We start from the raw sequence: 24,067 nt of genomic DNA, 5'->3' as shown, positions 1-24,067 counted from the left end.
ACTACGGAGGGTAATGTGAACGGCCCAGTACAACACTGGGGCCAAGCTTCCTGCCATCCAGGACCTCTATACCAGGCGGTGTCAGAGGAAGGCCCTAAAAATTGTCAAAGACTCCAGCCACCCTAGTCATAGACTGTTCTCTCTGCTACCACACGGCAAGCTGTACCGGTGCGCCAAGTCTAAGTCCAAGAGGCTTCTAAACAGCTTCTTCCCCCAAACCATAAGACTCCTGAACATCTAATCAAATTTCTACCCAGACTATTTACATTGCCCCCCCCTCTTTTACGCCAGTGCTACTCTCTGTTATTATCTATTTATAGTCACTTGAATAACTCTACCTACATGTACATATTACCTCAATTACCTTGACTAACCGGTGCCCCCACACATTGACTCTGTACCGCTACCCCCTGTATATAGCGTGGCTATTGATATTTTACTGCTGCTCTTTAATTACTTGTTCCTTTATTTCTTATCATATTTTTTAAACTGCATTGTTTGTTAGGGGCTTGTAAGTAAGCATTTCACTCTAAGGTCTACACCTGTTGTATTTGGCACATGTGACTAATAATATTTGATTTGATTTGAAAATGTGTCAAAAATATAAATAGTAAAGTAAAATACAGATACCACAAAAAGGCACTTAAGTTGTACTTGTAGTATTTTTACATAAGTCCTTTACATCACAGCAAATCTCTGTGCTATTTACTGTATCCTGGCTGGGCTGTGTGTGTGCACGTACGCCTGCACGCGAGCATGTTCACATGTGTATATGTTAGAGTATGTGAATATACATGTTTGTGTGGCCGTGTGTGCGTGCCTGTGTGAGTTGTCTTTGTTGTTCTCCCTGCTGCGCTGGAGACAGAGCTCAAGAGAGTGAAGGAAAGAGAGCCCCCAGTCCACCCACACTGCTCGACACAGTACAGCAGCAATGCACTTTTGTCATGTCTTAGTTCAGAGCCCCATGCGAATGTATGAATCTTTCATCTCTCACAAAGCTGTCTACACAGATCATTTTGTTCCCTTGGAAATAACAGGAAACGTAAAATACAATGGAATTTGTAATGGCTTCCTATCTGCAAGGAGAGTCACACTGCTTAATTATTTGCTTACTGACTGTGTGTGTGTGTGGGGTGGGGGGAGATTCTTTGTACTGCAATGTGCGTGGAACAAGACAGTTTTGTAGTCCTGACATACCAACTGCTCTCAGTGTACTATGTCAACACCTTGTCAACAAATAGATGCAGTATGTCAACTCTATTCTCTGTCTGTTGGAAGCAAACGTGACAGATTGTTGACTACTACCCCTGTGTGTGTTTTCTGTTGTTTCAATTTCATTCTAAAGCGGATTCTGTCGTACTGCAACTACTGTATACTGTACAGTACAAGTCAAAAGTTTGAACACACCTACATTCAAGGGTTTCTTGTTATTTTTACTGTTTTCTATATTGTAGAATAATAGTAAAGACATCAAAACTACGAAATAACACACATGGAATCATGTAGTAATCCAAAAAATGTTAAACAAATCAAAATATATTTATATATATATATATTTATATATATACACCCTCCCGGGTGGCGCAGTGGTCTAGGGCACTGCATCGCAGTGCTAGCTGCGCCACCAGAGTCTCTGGGTTCGCGCCCAGGCTGGGCTGGGTTCGCGCCCAGGCTCTGTCGCAGCCGGCCGCAACCGGGAGGTCCGTGGGGCGACGCACAGATGGCATAACGTCGTCCGGGTTAGGGAGGGTTTGGCCGGTAGGGATATCCTTGTCTCAGTATGTAAAAAAATAAATAAAAATGTAATAAAATGTATGCACTCTACTGTATGCACTCTACTGCTCTGGATAAGAGCGTCTGCTAAATGACTAAAATGTAAATGTAAATATTTGAGATTCTTCAAAGTAGTCACCCTTTGCCTTTATTACATTTTTGCACACTCTTGGCAATCTCTCAACCAGCTTCATAAGGAATGCTTTTCAAACAGTCTTGAAGGAGTTCCCACATATGCTGAGCACTGCTTTTCCTTCAATATGCGGTCCAACTCATCCCAAACCATCTCAGTTGGGTTAAGGTCAGGGGAATGTTGAGGCCAGGTCATCTGCACTCCATCACTCTCCTTCTTGGTCAAATAGCCCTTACACAGCCTGGAGGCGTGTTGGGTCATTGTCATGTTGAAAAACAAATGATAGTCCCACGAAGCGCAAACCGGATGGGATGGTGTATCGCTGCAGAATGCTGTGGGAGCCATGCTGGTTAAGTGTGCCTTGAATTCTAAATAAATCACAGACAGTGTCACCAGTAAAGCACCCCAACACCATCACACGTCCTCCTCCATGCTTCATGGTGGGAACCACACATGCGGAAATCCTCCGTTCAGCTATTCTATGTCTCACAAAGAGATGGCGGTTGGAACCAAAAATCTCAAATTTGGACAGATTTCAAAGGTCCATTGCTCGTGTTTCTTGGCCCAAGCAAGTCTCTTCTTCTCATTGGTGTCCTTTAGTAGTGGTTTCTTTGCAGCAATTCACGCAGTCTCCTCTGAAAAGTTGACGTTGAGATGTGTCTGTTACTTGAACTCTGTGAAGCATTTATTTAGGCTGCACTTAAAGAAACTGTCAAAGTTCTTGAAATTTTCCAGATTGACTGACCTTCATGCCTTAAAACAGAGATGGACTGCCGTTTCTCTTTGCTTATTTGAGCTGTTCTTGCCATAATATGGACTTGGTCTTTTACCAAATAGGACTATCTTCTGTGTACCACCAATACCTTATCACAACACAACGGATTGGCTCAAATGCTTGAAGCAGGAAAGAAATTCCACAAATTAACTTTTAACAAGGCACACATGTTAATTAAAATGCATTCCAGGTGACTACCTCATGAAACTGGTTGAGAGAATGCAAATGAGTAGGTGTTTCCAAACTTTTGACTGGTACTGTATGTTTAGTGCAACTATGGGTAGCGTAACACTTTACATGAGCCTTTTGTCTTATTAAGGGCTACATAATTATGACATAATACTGACACAATTGGTGTCCTAAACATTTATGACAGCTGATGTTAGCTTATGACAACTGACAATACATTTCCTTGACACAAACCACTGCTTATCGGCGAAATATTCTACACACATTCAGAGTGGTTTCAGTGAATTAGCTCATTTGAGCTCTGCTAATACACCTTACACTACTCAGTATCTTCAACAGCTTTGGAAATGGCCACATTAATATTCTGTGTGACTAATGCGCAGGAAACTTAAGGAGAAAACGAAAGCAACTCGTTGACTTTGATGGTCATACAAACTTTGATAGAGTGGCAGATTCGGTTCTCCCATGAGATTTCTGTATACTTTAGGTCTCTTCCTGTATGTATGGTGCATCTAAATGAGGTTTTACTCCCCATAATCTCGTTTCTTGCTGCTAGAGGGGAGACTTTGGCCTTGCTCTTTTGTAGAATGTTCAATGACAAATGTCCTTGAAAAAAACTGCCGTGTAGGATACTAAAATTCCCTCTTGACAAAAACTAAAAGGGATGGTGTTCAGAATTGGGGTACAGCCTCTACCTAACAAAGCCAAAGGCCTACACAAAACACAAAGGCAACATGTCCCCCACAACCATTTTGGACAGGTGTTATTGGTCATTCCCCTTTTAGACTTTTTATAGTCAGGACTATTATTGCAGTCATTTCCCATGCCACATCTGATTCGTGTTCCCCCCCCGTCCCCGTACGATTTTAGAAATGGTGTATACTATGCCTTTGAGTTATTATATGCACTGCCAAGGTTAACTCACTGTTGAACTGACGAAGTAATAGTCCGTCTTACAATGGCAGGATGAGAGGCATCGAGGCATGTTGTATGCAGCGCATGTGACATATAACAGCTGTAGAACTTACAGTGAAATGCTTACTTACAAGCCCTTAACCAACAATGCAGTTTTAAGAAAAATATGTGTCAAGTAAAAAAAATCTAAAATAAAAGTAACAAATAATTAAAGAGCAGCAGTAAAATAACAGTAGCGAGGCCATATACAGGGGGTACCGGTACAGAGTCAATGTGTGGGGGCACTGTTTAGTCGAGGTAATTGAGGTAATATGTACATGTCACATCAAAAAAGCAGGGCCACACATTTCTTCTTAGTTGGTTTTGCGGAAAGTTCTCACGCACATCTTCATTATGGCGAGGTCATACACACATACACATGCACATAGATAGCCTACAAAACTATACACACACACACACATACACTCACAAACACATACACACACACACACGCACACACACACTCACAAACACATACACACACACACACACAAATCAGGCCACAGACTTCATTTCTCGAATACTGTGTTGCAGGTGTCCAGGACCTTCAGTAAGTTAATTAGCCTGCGGTCCTCTCCTTGCTATAAACTGCGACCATATGGGGACCGTATGATGCTTTGGCTGACCTATTTATCTTACTTTGCTTCATCTCCTGTTCAGCATGTGTAATTGAGATGGTTTACTTTTGAACTGAGGAAATGTGCATCCGTCTTGAAGAACGGGCACCGTATGATATTCCTAATGCACAGATGGGATAACCTAAAGCTGAACACTGCTTCATTGATGCTGCGTATAGACCTAATGATGTATCACACAGCTCTGATGCTGAAGTGCTCAGATGTGAAATGTAGGGCTGCGGTGTGGTGTTGGATTGCCTTAGTACACACTCTTTCACAGCAGAGCAATCATCTCAGTCAGTAGGGAGTTAGCTGACTTGCTAGCCTTCTAATGGGGACAGGATATGAGTCATGGTCATTATGAATAGGCCATTAGCACATGAGCACACCCTGTGGCCCTCGATGTCCACAGAACCGTTTATAGCTTGTAAACGACAGAACAAGGGACACTAGGTTAAAGGTCAATGTTTCTCTCACAGGGGTGTATGTACTGTTGGCCCAATGAAGACCAACCACAGGCCTTTAATGGTTGAATCTTAAAATAAAAAGGGCATGTGTAATGTATTTATTTGCACAAATATGTACTCAATATAAAAACGAACACATTAATTTTCAATTTGCTCCTTCCTTCTGTCTTCCTGCAGGTAGTGCAGGCACGTCGGTTATGTTTAATAAAAACGGTGACGCTCCGGGACGCTACGACCTGTTCCAGTTTCAGATGACCAACTCCAGTGTTCCTGAGTACAGGCCCATCGGACAGTGGGTGGAGACACTCCAACTCAGGGTAAGTTTAAGGCCTGTAATCTTGGCTTGGACCAAGGATACATGGTCCAAGAATCATTAGAATACTTATAATGGCCTTATTTTATTATATTTATGATCTGTAGAGATACATTTCATTCATTTTAGAAAAATGTAAGTGGCCGAATCTACCACATAAACAAAGCAGATTTGTGAAGGTGCTGGAGGCAGAAGGCAAAACAGGAAAAAGTCGATGCACATTTCCAGTCAAATCCACATTTCTTTAAATAGTATCAAAGCTTTCAGTCAGTCGACTTTCATCAGAGCATACTTTGATGAAGGCTTTGATGAAGGTCGACTGGCTGAAAGCTCAGCTACTATTTAAAGCAATTTGCATCAGACTGAAAGTGTGCAGAGACTTTTTCCTTTTTATCAGAGAAATGTAAGTGCAAACGAGGCACTTGAGAAAACGGTGAATGATTGGCCACTAATTAGTACAAAACTTGTTTAGGAAGAGCAATGTCAAATCAAATTAAGGTAATAGCCTATAGTCCTAAGAATGAAGCTGTTGCTTTTTGGCAAGACAACGATAAGTTGTCTAAAGCGGGAAGAGACTGACACCTGTCTACTGAAATAGACAGATGATATTGACAATGTCATCTCTGATGAAGAGCTGCATCAAAATGTGTGTCTAAAAGTGACTTAAATCCACCCTGACAAACAACAAACCCAACAAACCACCCCTCCTTCCAAAAAAAATGAATTAGCCGTATCAGTCCAAGGTGACAAATCTTGCTTTGTGGTCTCCATAGCAACAGTGGTGTTGGGCTCATTACTGTTTCCAGCCGGAGAGTCAGTGTTTAATCAGGAACTGTTCCAGGGAGTAACGTTGTCCACATAACAAATCACAGCCCCTGCACAGATAACTGATAGCGGATCATAATCCACTGAGACAGCGTTGAGACAACACATTTGTCATACAGGTGCATGTGAGCTGCAGGACATGAGGGAGCAGCATGTACAGGAATGCTCACACACTGTGATTGTCGTAGGTTTTGGCTCGCACTAAGGTATTGTACAGACAAAAGGAGTAGATTTTAAGACAGCTGAAATGTTTTTGGTTGTGTAACATCTTAAAACCTCAGGACAGACTTTAATGTGATTATTATCAGAGCAATTTACAGAATCATTGGTTTTTGGGAGCCAGGAGATGGGGGAAATTCTGCAAGTTGTGATGTGGGATGACGAAGAGTTCTTCGAGATGACTTCAAATCAAAAAGTATTTGAATACAAATACAACAGGTGTAGACCTTACAGTCAAATGATTACTTACAAGCCCTCAACCAACAATGCCGTTTTAAGAAAATACCCCCCAAAAAGTAAGAGATAAGAGTAACAAATAATTTCAGAGCAGAAAATAACAATATCGGTGCTATATACAGGGGGTACCAGTACAGAGTCAATGTGAGGGGGCACCGGTGTCGAGGTAATTGAGGTAATATGTACATGCTAGTAGAGTTATTAAAGTGACTATGCATAGATAATAACAGAGTAGCAGCATCGTAGAAGAGGGGGGGGGGGGCAATGCAAATAGTCTGGGTAGCCATTTGATTAGATGTTCAGGAGTCTTATGGCTTGGGGGAAGAAGCTGTTTAGAAGCCTCTTTGACATAGACTTGGCGCTCCCGTACTCCTTGCCGTGCGGTAGCAGAGAGAACAGTCTATGACTAGGGTGGCTGAGACTTTTGACAATTTTTAGGGCCTTCCTCTGACACTGCCTGGTATAGAGGTCCTGGACGGCAGGAAGCTTGGCCCCAGTGATGTACTGGGCCGTTCGCACTACCCTCTGTAGTGCCTTGTGGTCGGAGGCCGAGCAGTTGCCATACCAGGCAGTGATGCAGCCCGTTAGGATGCTCTCGATGATGCAGCTGTGAAATCTTTTGAGGATCTGAGGACCCATGCCAAATCTTTTCAGTCTCTTTTCAGTCTTCACGACTGTCTTGGTGTGCTTGGACCATGTTAGTTTATTGGTGATGTGGACGCCAAGGAACGTGAAGCTCTCCACCTGCTCCACTACATCCCTGGTGGAAGACAATGGGGGTGTGCTCGGTCCTCCATTGAATCCCGTGAACATATTCCAGTCTGTGCTATCAAAATAGTCCTGTAGTTTAGCATCTGCTTCATCTGACCACATTTTTTATTGACCGAGTCACTGGTGCTTCCTGCTTTAATTTTTGCTGGTAATCAGGATTTATGGTCAGATTTGCCAAATGAAGGGCGAGGGAGAGCTTTGTACGCGTCTCTGTGTGTGGAGTAAAGGTGGTCTAGAGTTTTTCCCCCTCTGGTTGCACATTTGACGTGCTGATAGAAAATAGGTAAAAGTGATTTAAGCTTCCCTGCATTAAAGTCCCCGGCTACTAGGAGCGCCGCCTCTGGATTAGCGGTTTCTTGTTTTCTAATGGCGGAATACAGCTCATTGAGTGCAGTTTTAGTGCCAGCATCGGTCTGTGGTTGTATATAGACAGCTATAAAAAAAATACAGATGAAAACTCTCTAGGTAGATAGTGTGGTCTACCGCTTATCATGAGATACTCTACCGCAGGTGAGAAAAACCTCGAGACTTCCTTAGATATCGTGCACCAGCTGGTGTTTACAAATATGCATAGGCTTTCGCCCCGTTACCAGAGGCTGCTGTTCTATCCTGCCGATCGTGTATAACCCGCCAGCTGTATGTCATTGATGTCGTTGTTCAGCCACGACTCGTTGAAACATAAGATATGAAAGTTTTTAATGTCCCGTTGGTAAGATATACGTGCTTTCAGTTCGTCCCATTTATTTTCCAGGGATTGAACGTTAGCTTACAGGACTGATTGCAAAGGCAGATTAGCCACTCGTCGTCTGATCCTCACAAGGCACCCCGATCTCTTTCATCGAAATCTCAGTTTCTTTCTCCAGCGAATGACGGGGATGAGGGCCTGTTCGGGTGTTTGGAGTATATACTTCCCGTCCACCTCATTAAAGAAAAATTCTTCATCCAGTTCGAGGTGAGTAACCGCTGGTCTGATGTCCAGAATCTCTTTTCGGTCATAAGAGACGGTAGCAGCAACATTATGTACAAGCAATGCGAAAAAACGAACAAAATAGCACAGTTGGTTGAGCCAATAAAACGGCAGCCATTCCCTCCGGTGTCATTATGATAAGATGACTTGTACTGACTTTAAGGTTTAACCTCAAGTCTGACTTTAAGGTTAAACTAACATTGTCGTCAAAGAAATCCACATGAGTGTTGAGGCTCAGTATCTTTTAAGCAATTCAGTAACCTTCTCTAAATTATCTCTGTAGTCGACTCCACATCTTTGTGACAAAATATCGATTCTGAAGAGAAATTCCCCCTTTAAAACTGTTGTAGAATTGACATTTTTAAGGTGGTAAATCTGATTCTCCTAAACTAATCCTATTTTTCATACCTCTCTGGCTTCTGCACTCTTTATTAATCACATAGCATACTGCATTTGTCTGGCATTTCATTGCTTCTCTCTTTTAATTGTATTTAATAAAAATGCAAGTGCTGTCTCCATGGTGATATCAATTACTCTTAAATACGGAATAGGACACTTCAAATCAAATGTATTTATATAGCCCTTCGTACATCAGCTGATATTCCAAAGTGCTGTACAGAAACCCAGCCTAAAACCCCAAAACAGCAAGCAATGCAGGTGTAGAGCAGCAGCACGGTGGCTAGGAAAAACTCCCTAGAAAGGCCAAAACCTAGGAAGAAACCTAGAGAGGAACCAGGCTATGACGGGTGGCCAGTCCTCTTCTGGCTGTGCCAGGTGGAGATCATAACAGAACATGGCCAAGATGTTCAAATGGTCATAAATGACCAGAATGGTCAAATAATAATAATCACAATAGTTGTCGAGGGTGCAGCACCTCAGGAGTAAATGTCAGTTGGCTTTCATAGCCAATCATTGAGAGTATCTCTACTGCTCCTGCTGTCTCTAGAGAGTTGAAAACCGCAGGTCTGGGACAGGTAGTACGTCCGGTGAACAGGTCAGGGTTCCATAGCCGCAGGCAGAACAGTTGAAACTGGAGCAGCAGCACGGCCAGGTGGACTGGGGACAGCAAGGAGTCATCATGTCAGGTCGTCCTGAGGCATGGTCCTAGGGCTCAGGTCCTCCGAGAGAGAGAGAAAGAAAGAGAGAATTGGAGAGAGCATACTTAAATTCACACAGGACACCGGATAAGACAGGACAAGTACTCCAGATATAACAAACTGACCCTAGCACCTCGACACATAAACTAATGCAGCATAAATACTGGAGGCTGAGACAGGAGGGGTCAGGAAACACTGTGGCCCCATCCAATGACACCCCCGGACAGGGCCAAACAGGAAGGATATAACCCCACCCACTTTGCCAAGGCACAGCCCCCACACCACTAGAGGGATACCTTCAACCACCAACTTACCATCCTGAGACAAGGCCGAGTATAGCCCACAAAGATCTCCGCCACGGCACAACCCAAGGGGGGGCGCCGACCCAGACAGGAAGATCACGTCAGTGACTCAACCCACTCAAGTGACGCACCCCTCCTAGGGATGGCATGAAAGAGCACCAGTAAGCCAGTGACTCGGCCCCTGTAATAGGGTTAGAGGCAGAGAATCACAGTGGAGAGAGGGGAACCGGCCAGACAGAGACAGCAAGGGCGGTTCTTTGCTCCAGAGCCTATCCGTTCACCTTCACACTCCTGGGCCAGACTACACTCAATCATAGGACCTACTGAAGAGATGAGTCTTCAATAAAGACTTAAAAGTTGAGGCCGAGTCTGCGTCTCTCACATGGGTAGGCAAGACCATCCTATACAAAATGAGCTCTATAGGAGAAAGCCCTGCCTCCAGCTGTTTGCATAGAAATTCTAGGGGCAATTAGGAGGCCTACGTCTTGTGACCATAGCGTACGTGTAGGTATGTACGGCAGGACCAACTCGGAAATATTCGTAGGAGCAAGCCCATGTAACACTTTGTAGGTTAACAGTAAAACCTTGAAATCAGCCCTTGCCTTAACAGGAAGCCAGTGTAGGGAGGCTAGCACTGGAGTAATATGATCAAATTTTGGGGTTCTAGTCAGGATTCTAACAGCCGTATTTAGCACTAACTGAAGTTTATTTAGTGCTTTATCCGGGTAGCCGGAAAGTAGAGCATTGCAGTAGTCTAACCTAGAAATAACAAAAGCATGGATTAATTTTTCTGCATCATTTTAGGACAGAAAATGTCTGATTTTTGCAATGTTACTTGAACGTATATTGGCTTATTTTTGTTATTCTTAGCGTTCTTATGATTGGAAATACTTAAAATAATTGATGAAAGAGATATTGTATTCTCCGCAGCAACAACTCAGTGGAGGTTATATTAAGTGTCATTTAGAGCATTGTGCTTGCTGCAGTAGTAGCGAGTTAGCCAGTAAGACATGGTGTGACACAAGACATGTACCTCATCCTGTATGCACACACCAAGTCCAGGCCCATTTGCCTGTCAGGTAGCTGTAAACCGCTTCATCCCTATCGACTAGCCCTCTTATCTGAAGTGCTACCTCCACTGCTTATCTCCCTCTCACCCCGTGGCCTGTGTCCTCTCTCTTTCTCTCAGCTCGAGGAGATGCAGTGGCCAGAAGGGAAGCCGGATGTCCCTATCTCTGTGTGCAGTCTGCCCTGTAAGACAGGTGAGAGGAAGAAGAGGGTAAAGGGCATGCCATGCTGCTGGCACTGTGAGCTGTGTGATGGCTACCAGTACCAATATGATGAGACATTGTGCCGCCTGTGCTCCTACGACATGAGGCCCGACCCAAACCGGACGACCTGCCAACCTATCCCCGTCGTCAAGCTGGAGTGGCACTCCCCCTGGGCAGTCATTCCCGTCTTCCTCGCCATGCTGGGCATCATCGCCACCGTCTTCGTCATGGCAACGTTCGTACGCTACAACGACACACCTATTGTGCGGGCATCGGGCCGCGAGCTGAGCTATGTGCTGCTGACGGGCATCTTCCTGTGCTACATCATCACCTTCCTGATGATCGCCAAGCCCGACGTGGGCGTGTGCTCCTTCCGGAGAATCTTCTTGGGCCTGGGGATGTGCATCAGCTACGCCGCACTGCTCACCAAGACCAACCGCATCTACCGGATCTTTGAGCAAGGCAAGCAGACGGTGACCGCCCCCCGTTTCATCAGCCCCACCTCCCAGATCGCTATCACCTCCTCCCTCATCTGCCTGCAGCTGCTGGGCGTGCTCATCTGGTTCGCCGTGGACCCGCCCAACATCATCATCGACTACGACGAGCAAAAGACCATGAACCCCAACCTGGCGCGTGGCGTGCTGAAGTGTGACATCACGGACCTGCAGATGATCTGTTCGCTGGGCTACAGCATCCTTCTGATGGTCACATGTACCATCTACGCCATCAAAACCCGGGACGTGCCAGAGGACTTCAACGAGGCCAAGCCCATCGGCTTCACCATGTACACCACATGTATTGTGTGGCTGGCCTTCATTCCCATCTTCTTTGGCACGGCCCAATCTGCAGAGAAGGTGAGTCAACCCTCTCTCCCTCTCTCCGCCTGCGCTACTTCCGCTCCTTCCAGCCTGTGTTTTGTCTCATACAAACACACCCACTGACACTGACACACGCATAGAGATGCAAAAACAGACACGCACATAAGCAAACGCACACACACAGTGGCTGTGTGTGTTCAAGGCTCATTTTCTTTTGATTTCAAATTCATATGGCTTAGATGTACACAAAAAAAAAACACACACACAAGGACCGCAGGAGACGTAAATAGGCATTGTAAAGGGGGAGGGGGGCATTCTAAGAAGATGAATGCTGTGAGATGCCTGAGGAGAGCATGGAAAAGAGAGGGGTAGTAATTATCTTAGCTCTCACGCCTGGGGCTCAACACTATTATGCCTCATCCTGCGGAGGAAGAGGAGGTGGAGGAGGAGGTGGAGGAGTAGGTGGAATAGGAGGAGGAGGAGAAGAGAAAGGGGATAAGTCGTCTGACTCAAGACACTCACTTCCTTGACAAGGTGCACTTTAGAAATGCACTTGACATCAGCAGCTACTGGAGTTGATTGAGAATCCTGTCTCCCTGTGCTAGTCGTTGCTTATCTGAACAGTATTGGTCAGAATACAGACGCATTTATCTGCTCTATTCATGAGCTATTCATGAGCTGCGTGTGATGCTTGGCAGGCTACATAATGTAGCTGAGTGGATGTTTTCCACTGACAGAATATCGACATCGACAGGAAAGTGTTACTCCTAACCTTTTTAAAGAGCCGCACCGTTCAATATCCTTCCTGCTAGGCTACGGGAAGAGAGAGATCCCAATATTATTTTCCTCGTCAATTTGCCTCTGATTTCATAGATAAATTACACTCTCAGAAGCGATTAGGAGTTCATTATGTTACGCCCAGTGACTAGAGAACCTGTGATGTGTTTGTCTATCTTCATGCAGTTAACTCTTACAGAACACTGGCTATCGTCTTACATACTCCTAAGCCACAAAGAAAGTGCTAGCCTCTTGATGGGAGGTTATTGTTAGGCCCACTCCTGTGGCCTTCAGCAGATAGGGAGGAGTGGTGTTTACAGGGACTCCTCCATTACCCCTTAAGTGTTTGTGTTTGTGTGTGTTTGTGTGTACATCTGCGCATGTACATATCTGTGTGTGTTTGCTTTGCGGACAGGGACTGATTGCTGTATTTGACCAGGCTCCTTATCTCAAAATGACCTTGCGCTTGTTGCTTTCGACTGAAAAGCCCCCGTTTGATTTAGATTTATCTTGGACATTCAGCGACTCCGATTATCTAAAGATGTGTCGCAACATGGCGGCGATACGATACCAGGCAACTCCTAATATTGAGCCTAAGATTGAGATATCCAGTTGACCTTATGTTATTGTATCTTGCTTTGATCGCACAGCCAAAGTTCTATTGCGTGTTGACTGAATTCTCCGCAGCTCCGCGCCTCTCCGATGCCTGCCCTTGTTTTTCGCACCTGTGTCTACCCCACACCCAAACCCATGTTGTGTGAAGCCATGTACACACGGCAACAAAAGATCACACAGCGGTCTTTGCCCCCATCTACACCTGCTGTCGCTCAGTCAGCCACTCGTCAGTCAGCATACAGGCTAATGACTGTGAGAATCACCAGCTTCCAAATCCTTAATGTTCCTCTGCTTTCCACTCACTAGGAATGCGGAATAATCCAACAGTACTGTTGGAATAGAGCTACAGTGCATTTGGAAAGTATTCAGGCCCCTTGACTTTTTCCACAGTTCGTTAGGTTACAACCTTATTCTAAAATAGATGAAATTGGTTTTTTTCTTCATCAATCTGCACACAATACCCCATAATGACTAAGCATAAACAGGTTTTAAGAAATGTTTGCAAATTTATAAAAATTCTAACAGAAATATGACATTTACATGACCGTTTACTCAGTAATTTGTTGAAGCTCCTTTGGCAGCGATTACAGCCTAGAGTCTTCTTGGGTATGAAGCTACAAGCTTGGCACACCTGTATTTGGGGAGTTTCTCCCATTCTTCTCTGTAGATCCTCTAAAGCTCTGTCAGGTTGGATGGGGAGCGTCGCTGCACAGCTATTTTCAGGCCTCTCCAGAGATGTTAGGGCTTTGGATGGGCTACTCAAGGACATTCAGAGACTTGTACAGAAGCCACTCCTGCATTGTTTTGGCTGTGTGCTTAGGGTCATTATTCTGTTGGAAGGTGAACCTTCGCCCCAGTTTAACTTCTTATGGCTGCAGCCCGGCGTCGGTACACTTATGACAACAGCCACTTCAAGTGCAGGGCGCGAAATTCAAAAGATATATATTTTTAAATATTTAACTTTCACACATTAACAAGTCCAATACAGCATATGAAAGGAACACATCTTGTGAATCCAGCCAACATGTCCGATTTTTAAAATGTTTTACAGGGAAGACACAATATGTAAATCTATTAGCTAACCACGTTAGCAAAAGACACCACTTTTTTTACTCCACCAGTTTTTTACTCCATCAGTAGCTATCACAAATTCGACCAAATAAAGATATAAATAGCCACTAACCAAGAAACAACTTCATCAGATGACAGTCTGATAACATATTTATTGTATAGCATATGTTTTGTTAGAAAAATGTGCATATTTCAGGTATAAATCATAGTTTACATTGCAGCTACAATCAGAAATTGCACCGAAAGCAGCCATAATAATTACAGACACCAACGTCAAATACCTAATTACTCATCATAAAACATTTCTGAAAAATGCATAGTGTACAGCAAATGAAAGACAGGCATCTTGTGATTCCAGACAATATTTCCGATTTATTAAGTGTTTTACAGCGAAAAGAAAATGTAGCGTTATATTAGCTTACCACAATAGCCAGAAACACTTGGGCGCCGACGACTAGTTCACATCTACGACAGATATATGAAATAGCATCATAAAATGTTTCTTACTTTTGCTGATCTTCCATCAGAATGTTGGACAAGGTGTCCTTTGTCCAGAACAATCGTTGTTTGGATTTAGAACGGCAACTTTCCCTCTTCATTTAGCAAGCACACTAGCCAAGTGGCACGACGCTCTCCATGTCAACAAATGGAAGAGAACGGAACACGGCAAAACTCCCGAAAAATGTTCAATAATCTGATGAAACTATATTGAAAAAACATACTTTACGATGATATGGTGACATGTATCAAATAAAATCAAAGCCGGAGATAGTAGTCGCCTATAACGGCAGCTAAACAAAAGGCAATCCCACTGTCCACCTCGCGCTCTTCAGAATACCGAAAATGGTGGACACGTCATTCCAAGATGATGTGTTCCATCTCAGACCAAGATAATCACCTCATTTCTTCTCTCACAGCCTCTTGACACCCAGGGGAAGGTGTATGACGGCATGTATACTAATAGGTCTCGTGCCCATTTATAGGCAGGAAGAAGAACAGAGCCTCGATTTCAGACTTTCCACTTCCTGGTCAGGAAGTGTGCTGCAGAATGAGTTCTGTTTCACTCAGAGAAATAATTCAAACGGTTTTAGAAACTAGAGAGTGTTTTCTATCCAATAGTAATAATAATATGCATATTGTACGAGCAAGAATTGAGTACGAGGCCGTTTGAAATGGGCACCTTTTATCTGGCTACTAAATACTGCCCCTTGAAGCCCAAACAGGCTAAGGTCCTGAGCACTCTGGAGCAGGTTTACATCAAGGATCTCTCTGTACTTTACTCTGCTCATCGTTCCCTCGATCCTGACTAGTCCCCCAGTCTCTGCCACTGAAAAACAACCCCACAGCATGATGCTGCCACCACCATGCTTCACTGTAGGGATGGTGCCAGGTTTTCTCCAAGCGAGACGCTTGGCATTCAGGCCAAAGTGTTCAATCTTGGTTTCATCAGATCAGAGAATCTTGTTTCTCATCGGTCGGTGAGTCCTTTAAGTGGCTTTTGGCAAACCAAGCGGGCTGTCATGTGACTTTTACTGAGGAGGTGCTTTCGTCTGGCCCCTCTCCCATAAAGGCCTGACTGGTGGAGTGATGCAGAGATTGTTGCCCTTCAGGCCTTTCTCTCCCCATTGCTCAGTTTGGCCGGGCGGGCAGCTCTAGGAAGAACCTTGGTGGTTCCAAACTTTTTCAATTTATGAATGAGGCCACTGTCTTCTTGCAGACCGTCAATGCTGCATAAATGTTTGGTACCCTTCCCCAGGTCTGTGACTCGACACAATCCTGTCTCGGAGCTCTTCGGACAATTCCTTTGATCTCTAGCTTGGTTTTTGCTCTGACATTCAATGTTAACTCTGGGATCTTATTTAGACAAGTGTGTGCCTTTCAAAATCATGTCTAATCAATTGAATTTACCACAAGTGGACTCCAAAAAAGTTGTAGAAACATCTCAAGGATGATCAATGGAAACAGGATGCACTTGAGCTCAATTTCGAGTCTCATAGAAAACGGTCTGAATACTTAAGTAAATAAGGTATTTCTGTTTTTATTTTTAATACATTTGCAAAAATGTATAAAAACCTGTATTCCCTTTGTCATTTTAGGGTATTGTGTGTAGATTGATAAGTAAAAAAATGTAGAATAGGTCTGTAAATGTAACAAAATGTGGAAAAAGTCAAGGTGTCTGAATACCTTCTGAATGCACTGTACATGTAAGGGATTGTGAATAATTCTGTAATAAGCATGTGTACCTGTGTTTAATTAAAGCAAAGACGCAAATAACATTGGAAAATGTGGGTATTACTGTCATTGTCAGCTGTTTTTTTACAAAAATGTAAAACATTCTGGAGTGATCAGGTTTCAGGTTCCAGGTTTACCTATTTTATTAGAATGTTTAAAGAATCTCTAAGTAATCTCTAACTGTGTATCATTCATTACATTTGACCAAGTGAAAACCACCTTTGTGAAGAACTCTGTGTTGACTTCTGACATCAAACATCACACAACCAAACTTTTCCCTGAAAGTATAGAAACTTCCACAAGAGTTAACCACACCCGGAAAGGGAAACTCGTGTTAAACCAAGCTTTTATACCTCAACACATGTCTTACAAACACTTAAAGTCTTGTAAGATGGCACTTGTGCTTATCTGAACTTCTTAAAGTCGAGCTGCCAAGTTAGATTTCCCGGGGTTAAAGATGTCTGGCAAGAAGCATTTCCTCCTTTAACTTTTAAGGGGGCGGAAAAATAGCATCTTCTGCAGTTGCATCTCCCAATCCGCTTGTATTTCAGCAAATAACTTTATTTGACAAGAGTTAGACTTGACATTTTCTTTGTTAAAGGCGCTCTGCCTTCCTGAATTGATACTCTGGATGCCTACTGACTGTGTCTGCCTGGGATTCCACACATGGAACCTCAAACAACATGCAATGCTCATCAAAGCTTTACAATCAACAGAAGGAGAACTGTGGGAACCAGGGGCATTAAGTTAAGCCTCATCCTTATTTTAGTGGTTAGAGATTGAGAACGTCTTCTGAAAGGGGGGATATCTTTTTAACAAGAAAGCACCAGGCCAAGAGGGTAACCTTAAAGGATATAATAAGCTGAGTACATCTACACCAGCCCAGCCCAGGCATGAACATTTGCAGCAGGTGAGTGACATCCAATTAGATAGTTTATGAGAAGCCCATTCATAAGCAGTTCGGGAGACGCGGATCCCCAGAGCAGCACGCAGACAACACTTCTTCCTGAACTGGCTAAGCTGAGCCAGGCTGGGAAAGTAGGCCACCCAAAACAACAAGAGACTTGCAGGTAGATGAGAGGAGAATGCAAATCCCCTAGATCCATTATTGAAGGCTTTCTCCACCAGGGCAGGAGAGCATCCTAATTGTCACTTTTCTGAATGGTGTCTTTATCGCTGTGTGCATTTATAATCCACATTTTATACTAGACAAAATTGCCTGGGCTGTAAGTACATCCCTAGTGGATTTAATTATCTAAAAACCTTTCATCAGTTTTTCGTCTGGGTAGATAGAAGGCGGTTGGTGGTTTGGTTCCCTGTTATCTGGATGTTGGCATTTGGCGATGCTCGTGATTGAGATGGTAAAACTCAGGCTCAATCATTTGATTCCTGAATCTTAATAAATCGTTACTGCAGCTATAAATAGAGAGTTGCCAAGCAGTTGGGAAATTGAATTCATGTATTTATTTATGTTAAAGCAACAGGAATTCATTATAAATGCTCTGTGACAAGCTAAACATTCATGTGGTGGGTGAGAGGGAATGCGAATTTGGGTCAAGCTCCCACTGAAGCACTCTGAAAAACCCTGTCTGTGTGACAGCAGCTAGGACAGCTAACGACCAAAATTGTGTTAATGTGTGCGTGCGTGACTTGTGTGTGTGTGTGCGCGTGCGTGCGTGCGTGCGTGCGTGCATGTATGTGCGTGTGTGCTCGTTTGTGCATGTGCATGCATGCGTCTGTGTGTGTATGACTCTTAAACTTCTTGTGGGCTACTGTACAGTATAAAAATGTAGTCTCTTACATAGTCAATAAATCTATTTTGACATGGTCAGCATTGCAGTAGATAATCTCATTACAAGCTTATTTTAGCAGTGTTTTAGTAGCTTTGACCAAGCTATATGGTGGTGATGGTGGTGGTCCTGCTATGGATACCAAACATGGAAGCATAGCGAGGGGTGGAGATCCTCTGGTGATGAGATATTATAAAACCAATCACACGCGCTGTAAATTGACAGCAATCCAGAATTCCATTCTCTTCTGTTTACAATGGTGCGGAAAGGCACGCGCTGAAAAGAGCTTGATATGAGCATCATGGTATTCATATGGTTATTAATGCATGGTGAGCCAGATCTCTTGCTCTGATGTTTCTCCGCAGAGAGATAGAGAGAGGGAGAGAGAGGAAGGGGAAAGATCGAGAGGGAGAGAGTGTGCAAAGGAGAGAGGAGAGAGAGATAAACAGTGTGAACGAGGGAGAGAGAGCAAAAGAGGAGAGGCAATACTAGAAGCTATTGGCATGTTGATGATATTGGTATTTGAATGAGTTGCGGAGATCAGATGGCATGACTGGCATGTAAATGTCTCTCTGTAGATTGTGTGCAAGGCATTACTATGGCTGGTGCTATTTACTGTGGAAAACACTATGCAAATGGTGACATTTTCTCTCCAACCGATTCAGAGTTGTCCTACCATGCAGACCTTTACAACTGTATCCTCTTTGCTACAGGTAGTCAGAAAAGGTACAAGAGTGTCATTTCACTCTCAAGTGTCATAGCTCAGTTTTGAGTAGCTTTTGGTGGACTTCAAACACAGAGATACCCCCTCTAATGTTTTTCAGCCTAATCTAAGACTCTTGAAGGACCTCTTGTGGGTCTGTGAACCACATGGCTGATTGAAGGATGATTGCCTTTTAAGAATAGGGTTACATAATTCAGAACAAACCCAAGATATAGCCCAGAGTGTTTAAAAATTTAAGTATAAATGGTGTTACGTAAGTTTAAAAAACTTTATACAATTCTGACAAACATGAGCAACGTGATGATTTTGCGAAATAATCCTGAACCACCCACTACAGTACATGTCTTTGGTCTTTGACTGTTGCTTGAAAAAGGCAAGCCTAATATGTGTTTATGTAGCTTAATCTTCTTAAAGGGGCAGTGCAGTCAAAATCATGATTTTTCTGTGTTTTATATATAAACGTCCGTTTTTCAGGACCCTTTCTTTCAAAAATAATTCGTAAAAATCCAAATAACTTCACAGATCTTCATTGTAAAGGGTTTAAACACTGTTTCCCATGTTTGTTCAATGAACCATAAACAATTATTGAACATGCACCCGTGGAACGGTCGTTAAGACACTAACAGCTTACAGACGATAGGCAATTAAGGTCACAGTTATGAAAACTTAGGACACTGAAGAGGCTTTTCTACTGACTCTGATAAACACCAAAAGAAAGATGCCCAGGGTCCCTGCTCATCTGTGTGAACGTGCCTTAGGCATGCTGCAAGGAGGCATGAGGAATGCAGATGTGGCCAGGGCAATAAATTGCAATGTCCGTACTGTGAGACGCCTAAGACAGCGCTATAAGGAGACAGGACGGACAACTGATTGTCCTCGCAGTGGCAGAAAACGTGTAACAAGATTGATACATCTGAATATCACACCTGCGGGACAGGTACAGGATGGCAACAACAACTGCCTGAGTTACACCGGGAACGCACAATCCCTCCATCAGTGCTCAGACTGTCCGCAATAGGCTGAGAGAGGCTGGACTTAGGGCTTGTAAGCCTGTAGGCAGGTCCTCACCAGACATCACCGGCAACAACGTCGCCTATGGGCACAAACCCACCGTCGCAGGACCAGACAGGACTGGCAAAAAGTGCTCTTCACTGACAAGTCGCGGTTTTGTTTCACCATGGGTGATGGTCGGATTCACGTTTATCCTCGAAGGAGCGTTACACCGAGGCCTGTACTCTGGAGCGGGATCGATTTGGAGTTGGAGGGTCCATCATGGTCTGGGGCGGTGTGTCACAGCATCACAGCACCTGTGTTACAGGGAAGACATCCTCCTCCCTCATGTGGTACCCTTCCTGCAGGCTCATCCTGACATGACCTTCCAGCATGACAATGCCACCAGCCATACTGCTCATTCTGTGCATGATTTCCTGCAAGACAGAAATGTCAGTGTTCTGCCATGGCCAGCAAATAGCCCGGATCTGAATCACATTGAGCACGTCTGGGACCTGTTGGATCAAAGGGTGAGGGCCATTCCCACCCAGAAATGTCCGGGAACTTGCAGGTGCCTTGGTGGAAGAGTGGGGTAACATCTCACAGTAAGAACTGGCAAATCTGGTGCAGACCATGAGGAAGAGATGCACTACAGTACTTAATGCAGCTGGTGGCCACACCAGATTCTGACTGTTAGTTTTGATTTTGACCCCCCTTTGTTCAGGGACACATTATTCCATTTCTGTTAGTCACATGTCTGTGGAACTTGTTCAGTTTATGTCTCAGTTGTTGAATCTTTTATTTTTCTACCCCCTTTTTTGTGGTATCCAATTTTTAGTAGTTACTGTCTTGTCTCATCGCTACAACTCCTGTACGGGCTCGGGAGAGACGAAGGTCGAGAGCCATGCGTCCTCCGAAACACAACCCAACCAAGCCACACTGCTTCTTAACACAGCGCGCATCCAACCCGGAAGCCAGCCGCACCAATGTGTCAGAGGAAACACTGTACACCTAGCGACCTGGTCAGCGTGCACTGCGCCCGGTCTGCCACAGGAGTCGCTAGTGCGCAATGAGACAAGGATATCCCTACCGGCCAAACCCTCCCTAACCCGGATGACGCAAGGCCAATTGTGCGTCACCCCATGGACCTCCCGGTCACGGCCGGCTGCGACAGAGCCTGGGCTCAAACCCAGAGTCTCTGGTGGCACAGATAGCACTGCGTTGCAGTGCCTTAGACCACTGCCCCAGCCGAGAGGCCAGTTGTTGAATCTTTTTATATACTTACACATGTTAAGTTTGCTGAAAATAAACGCAGTTGACAGTGAGAGGACGTTTCTTTTTTGCTGAGTTTATTTCCACACTGAGGTTGGAATAATACTGTCAAATTGTGAAAATTATGAAAAGACCACCTGAAATATCAGGTTTTCCATGGGTGGGGTTTTGGACTGCCTGGCGACATAACCAGGCAGTATAAGTTAATAGACCAATAACAAATAGTGTTTGCCTCCTCCCTGCCAATAACAGCTAGTTTTCAGGTTACCAGTAGGTGCCTCCAATTAGGCCCCTCATTCAGACCACTCCCAGACAGTCCTAGCAAAATTATTGTATGAGAAATAGCTTTTTGCTAAGAAGCTTTTTTTGTTTCTTTTTGACAATTATTATTGAAAACAATCACATTAAAGTACTTAATTGTTACCTAGAAGGTATTGGATATTGAGATAAAAACAGCTGCATTGGACTTTAAATGTACCGATGGCTTACATGGGGACTTATAAACTGGCCTCAGAACAGGGACCTCGATTTCTGAAATCTCACTCCATGACAGGAAATGTGCTGCAGAATGAGTTCTGTTTCACTCAGAGAAATAATTCAAACGGTTTTAGAAACTAGAGAGTGTTTTCTATCCAATAGTAATAATAATATGCATATTGTACGAGCAAGAATTGAGTACGAGGCAGTTTAATATTGGGAACTAAATATTACAAAGTCGAAATGGTGCCCCCCTAGTGTCAAGAAGCTTTAAATACATCAGTCAGACCTATGCCAGTCCAATGACTAATCTGAAGGTGCTAGATAGAGTTAAATTAGCTAATTCAGTTCTTTCTGGTCAATGGTCTCCAAAGAGTAAGGTGAAGGAAGGAAGTCGTATAAGGGCATATAGAACCCACTATTTTGAGCCAAAAAGCTCAATATACATCAGCTATCGCAGTGTATTTGTATTTGTATTTATTATGGATTCCCATTAGCTGCTGCCAAAGCAGTAGCTACTCTTCCTGGGGTCCAGCAAAATTAAGGCAGTTTATACAATTTTAAAAACATTACAATACATTCACAGATTTCACAACACACTCAGGCCCCTACTCCACCACTACCACATATCTACCGTACTAAATCCATGTGTATGTATAGTGCGTATATTATCGTGTGTGTGTGTGTGTGTGTGTGTGCTGCAGTGGAGAGGCAATGAGTGAATCATGCCAATTAAGACACAGCCAACTGCTCAGTTACTGCTGCTACATACACTATGGATAGTAAGTGCCTCATAAATGCTACAGGAGTACGAATGGTGGGAGTACAAGTGGTATCTTTTCCCCCACAGCATCAGAACGCAAACATAGAACCACCAATGGAGAAATTAACAATAAGGAAATGTGTGGTGCTTTTTGCTTTACTCTAGGTAAGGCCAATTTTTCGTCAGTGGTTATCCATCAAGCCACCTACAGGCATCTCTGTGGTATGACTATGATAGGTTTCGCTCTTGCCTCTCTCCCTCATCCATACATCAAGACCAACCTGTAGACAGGGCTGGGTGAGTGCTTGATAAGGGTTATGTGGGGTTTTACTGCATGAGACTATATTCTAACTAGTGTGGCTTCTCTCTCTCTCTCTCACCCCCTTTTTCCCTCCTCTCCCTCTCTCTCTCTCTCTCTCTCTCTCACCCCCCTCTCACCCAACTTTCCCCCTCCCCTCCTCCACAGCTGTACATCCAGACGACTACCCTCACCATCTCTATGAACCTCAGTGCCTCTGTAGCTCTCGGGATGCTCTACATGCCCAAGGTGTACGTCATCATCTTCCACCCGGAGCTTAACGTGCAGAAGAGGAAGAGGAGCTTCAAGGCTGTGGTCACCGCCGCCACCATGTCCTCCCGTCTCTCTGTGAAGCCCAGCGAGAGGCCCAACGGAGAGGCCAAATCTGAGCTGTGTGAAAACCCGCCCACCGACCCCATGAGTGAGTCATGCAAATGGCAATGAACTTATTCTTTAACAACCACATGTGGCTGCATAGTATCTCCAGTAGTTTAAGTAGCAGCACAATTTAAATATTTATATTCCTAGTTGCTGTTTGCATGTAACCCCATGGTATTTGTGACATCATACCGAGAGGAGTGAGATCCCTGCTCACCATGAGTCAATCACATAGCAGAGCCCACTGTGCCGATAATTAGATAATATGCTATCAGACAGAGATAAATTCATCCAAAAGTTCAGGAAGTGCACACGGGAGCATGCGATTCCATTCGTATATGACTGCTTAACCAATATGAGTGCCTTTCCTGTAGAGTGACATTAATAGGCCTTTTGCTTTAGTGTAGCTGGGAGCTAAGAGCACAGGAGGTCTGTGTTGAAGACTAGTAATGAGGAAAGATGAACTATAACACCAGTTGTGTGTCATTGACACCACTGTTTGTGTGGTGAAGTGAGCTTGATGGTGTTAATTATCATAATATCATAATGTCGAAATGCAGAGTGTGTGGTATAATCCTCACCAACTTGACTGGTGAGGATTAAGATATTGATATTATACCTGTGATGGGCAGGATTAATGTAAACCATGAATCTCTCATTTACACTGAGTATAAAATAATATTGATTTGCACTTCCGTTTGCCCTCAGAACAGCCTACATTCGTCAAGTTGGCTGGATGTCCTTTGGGTGGTGGACCAATCTTCACACACACGGGAAACTGTTGAGTTTGAAAAACCCAGCAGCGTTGCAGCTATTGACACACTTAAACCAGTGCTCCTGGCACCTACTACCACTACTCGTTCAAAGGCATTTAAAACCTTTGTCTTTCCCATTCACTCGCTGAATGGCCCACGTACACAAGCCATGTCTCAATTCTCTCAAGGCTTAAAAA

The 24,067-nt window shown here is 44.0% G+C and overlaps 1 protein-coding gene across 4 annotated transcripts in view; it reads left to right on the top strand.

Annotated features, from left to right (window-relative positions):
• LOC129830464 (metabotropic glutamate receptor 7-like) overlaps positions 1–24,067 on the top strand; it is a 129,327-nt gene that overhangs the window by 101,223 nt on the left and 4,037 nt on the right. For 2 of the 4 annotated variants that reach the window (XM_055893067.1, XM_055893069.1), the window contains 3 exons: positions 5,086–5,225; positions 10,829–11,764; positions 22,906–23,158. In XM_055893067.1, the coding sequence (XP_055749042.1) occupies positions 5,086–5,225; positions 10,829–11,764; positions 22,906–23,158 (1,329 nt within the window). The remainder of the gene's footprint in view (positions 1–5,085; positions 5,226–10,828; positions 11,765–22,905; positions 23,159–24,067) is intronic. The other 2 variants (XM_055893068.1, XM_055893070.1) reach the window with 2 other exon arrangements.

The sequence above is a fragment of the Salvelinus fontinalis genome, chromosome 31, assembly GCF_029448725.1.
Source record: "Salvelinus fontinalis isolate EN_2023a chromosome 31, ASM2944872v1, whole genome shotgun sequence".
NCBI classification, from domain to species: Eukaryota; Metazoa; Chordata; class Actinopteri; order Salmoniformes; family Salmonidae; genus Salvelinus; species Salvelinus fontinalis.
Note: the sequence above shows the minus strand (reverse complement) of the source record. Positions and strands in the feature narration are given on the sequence as shown.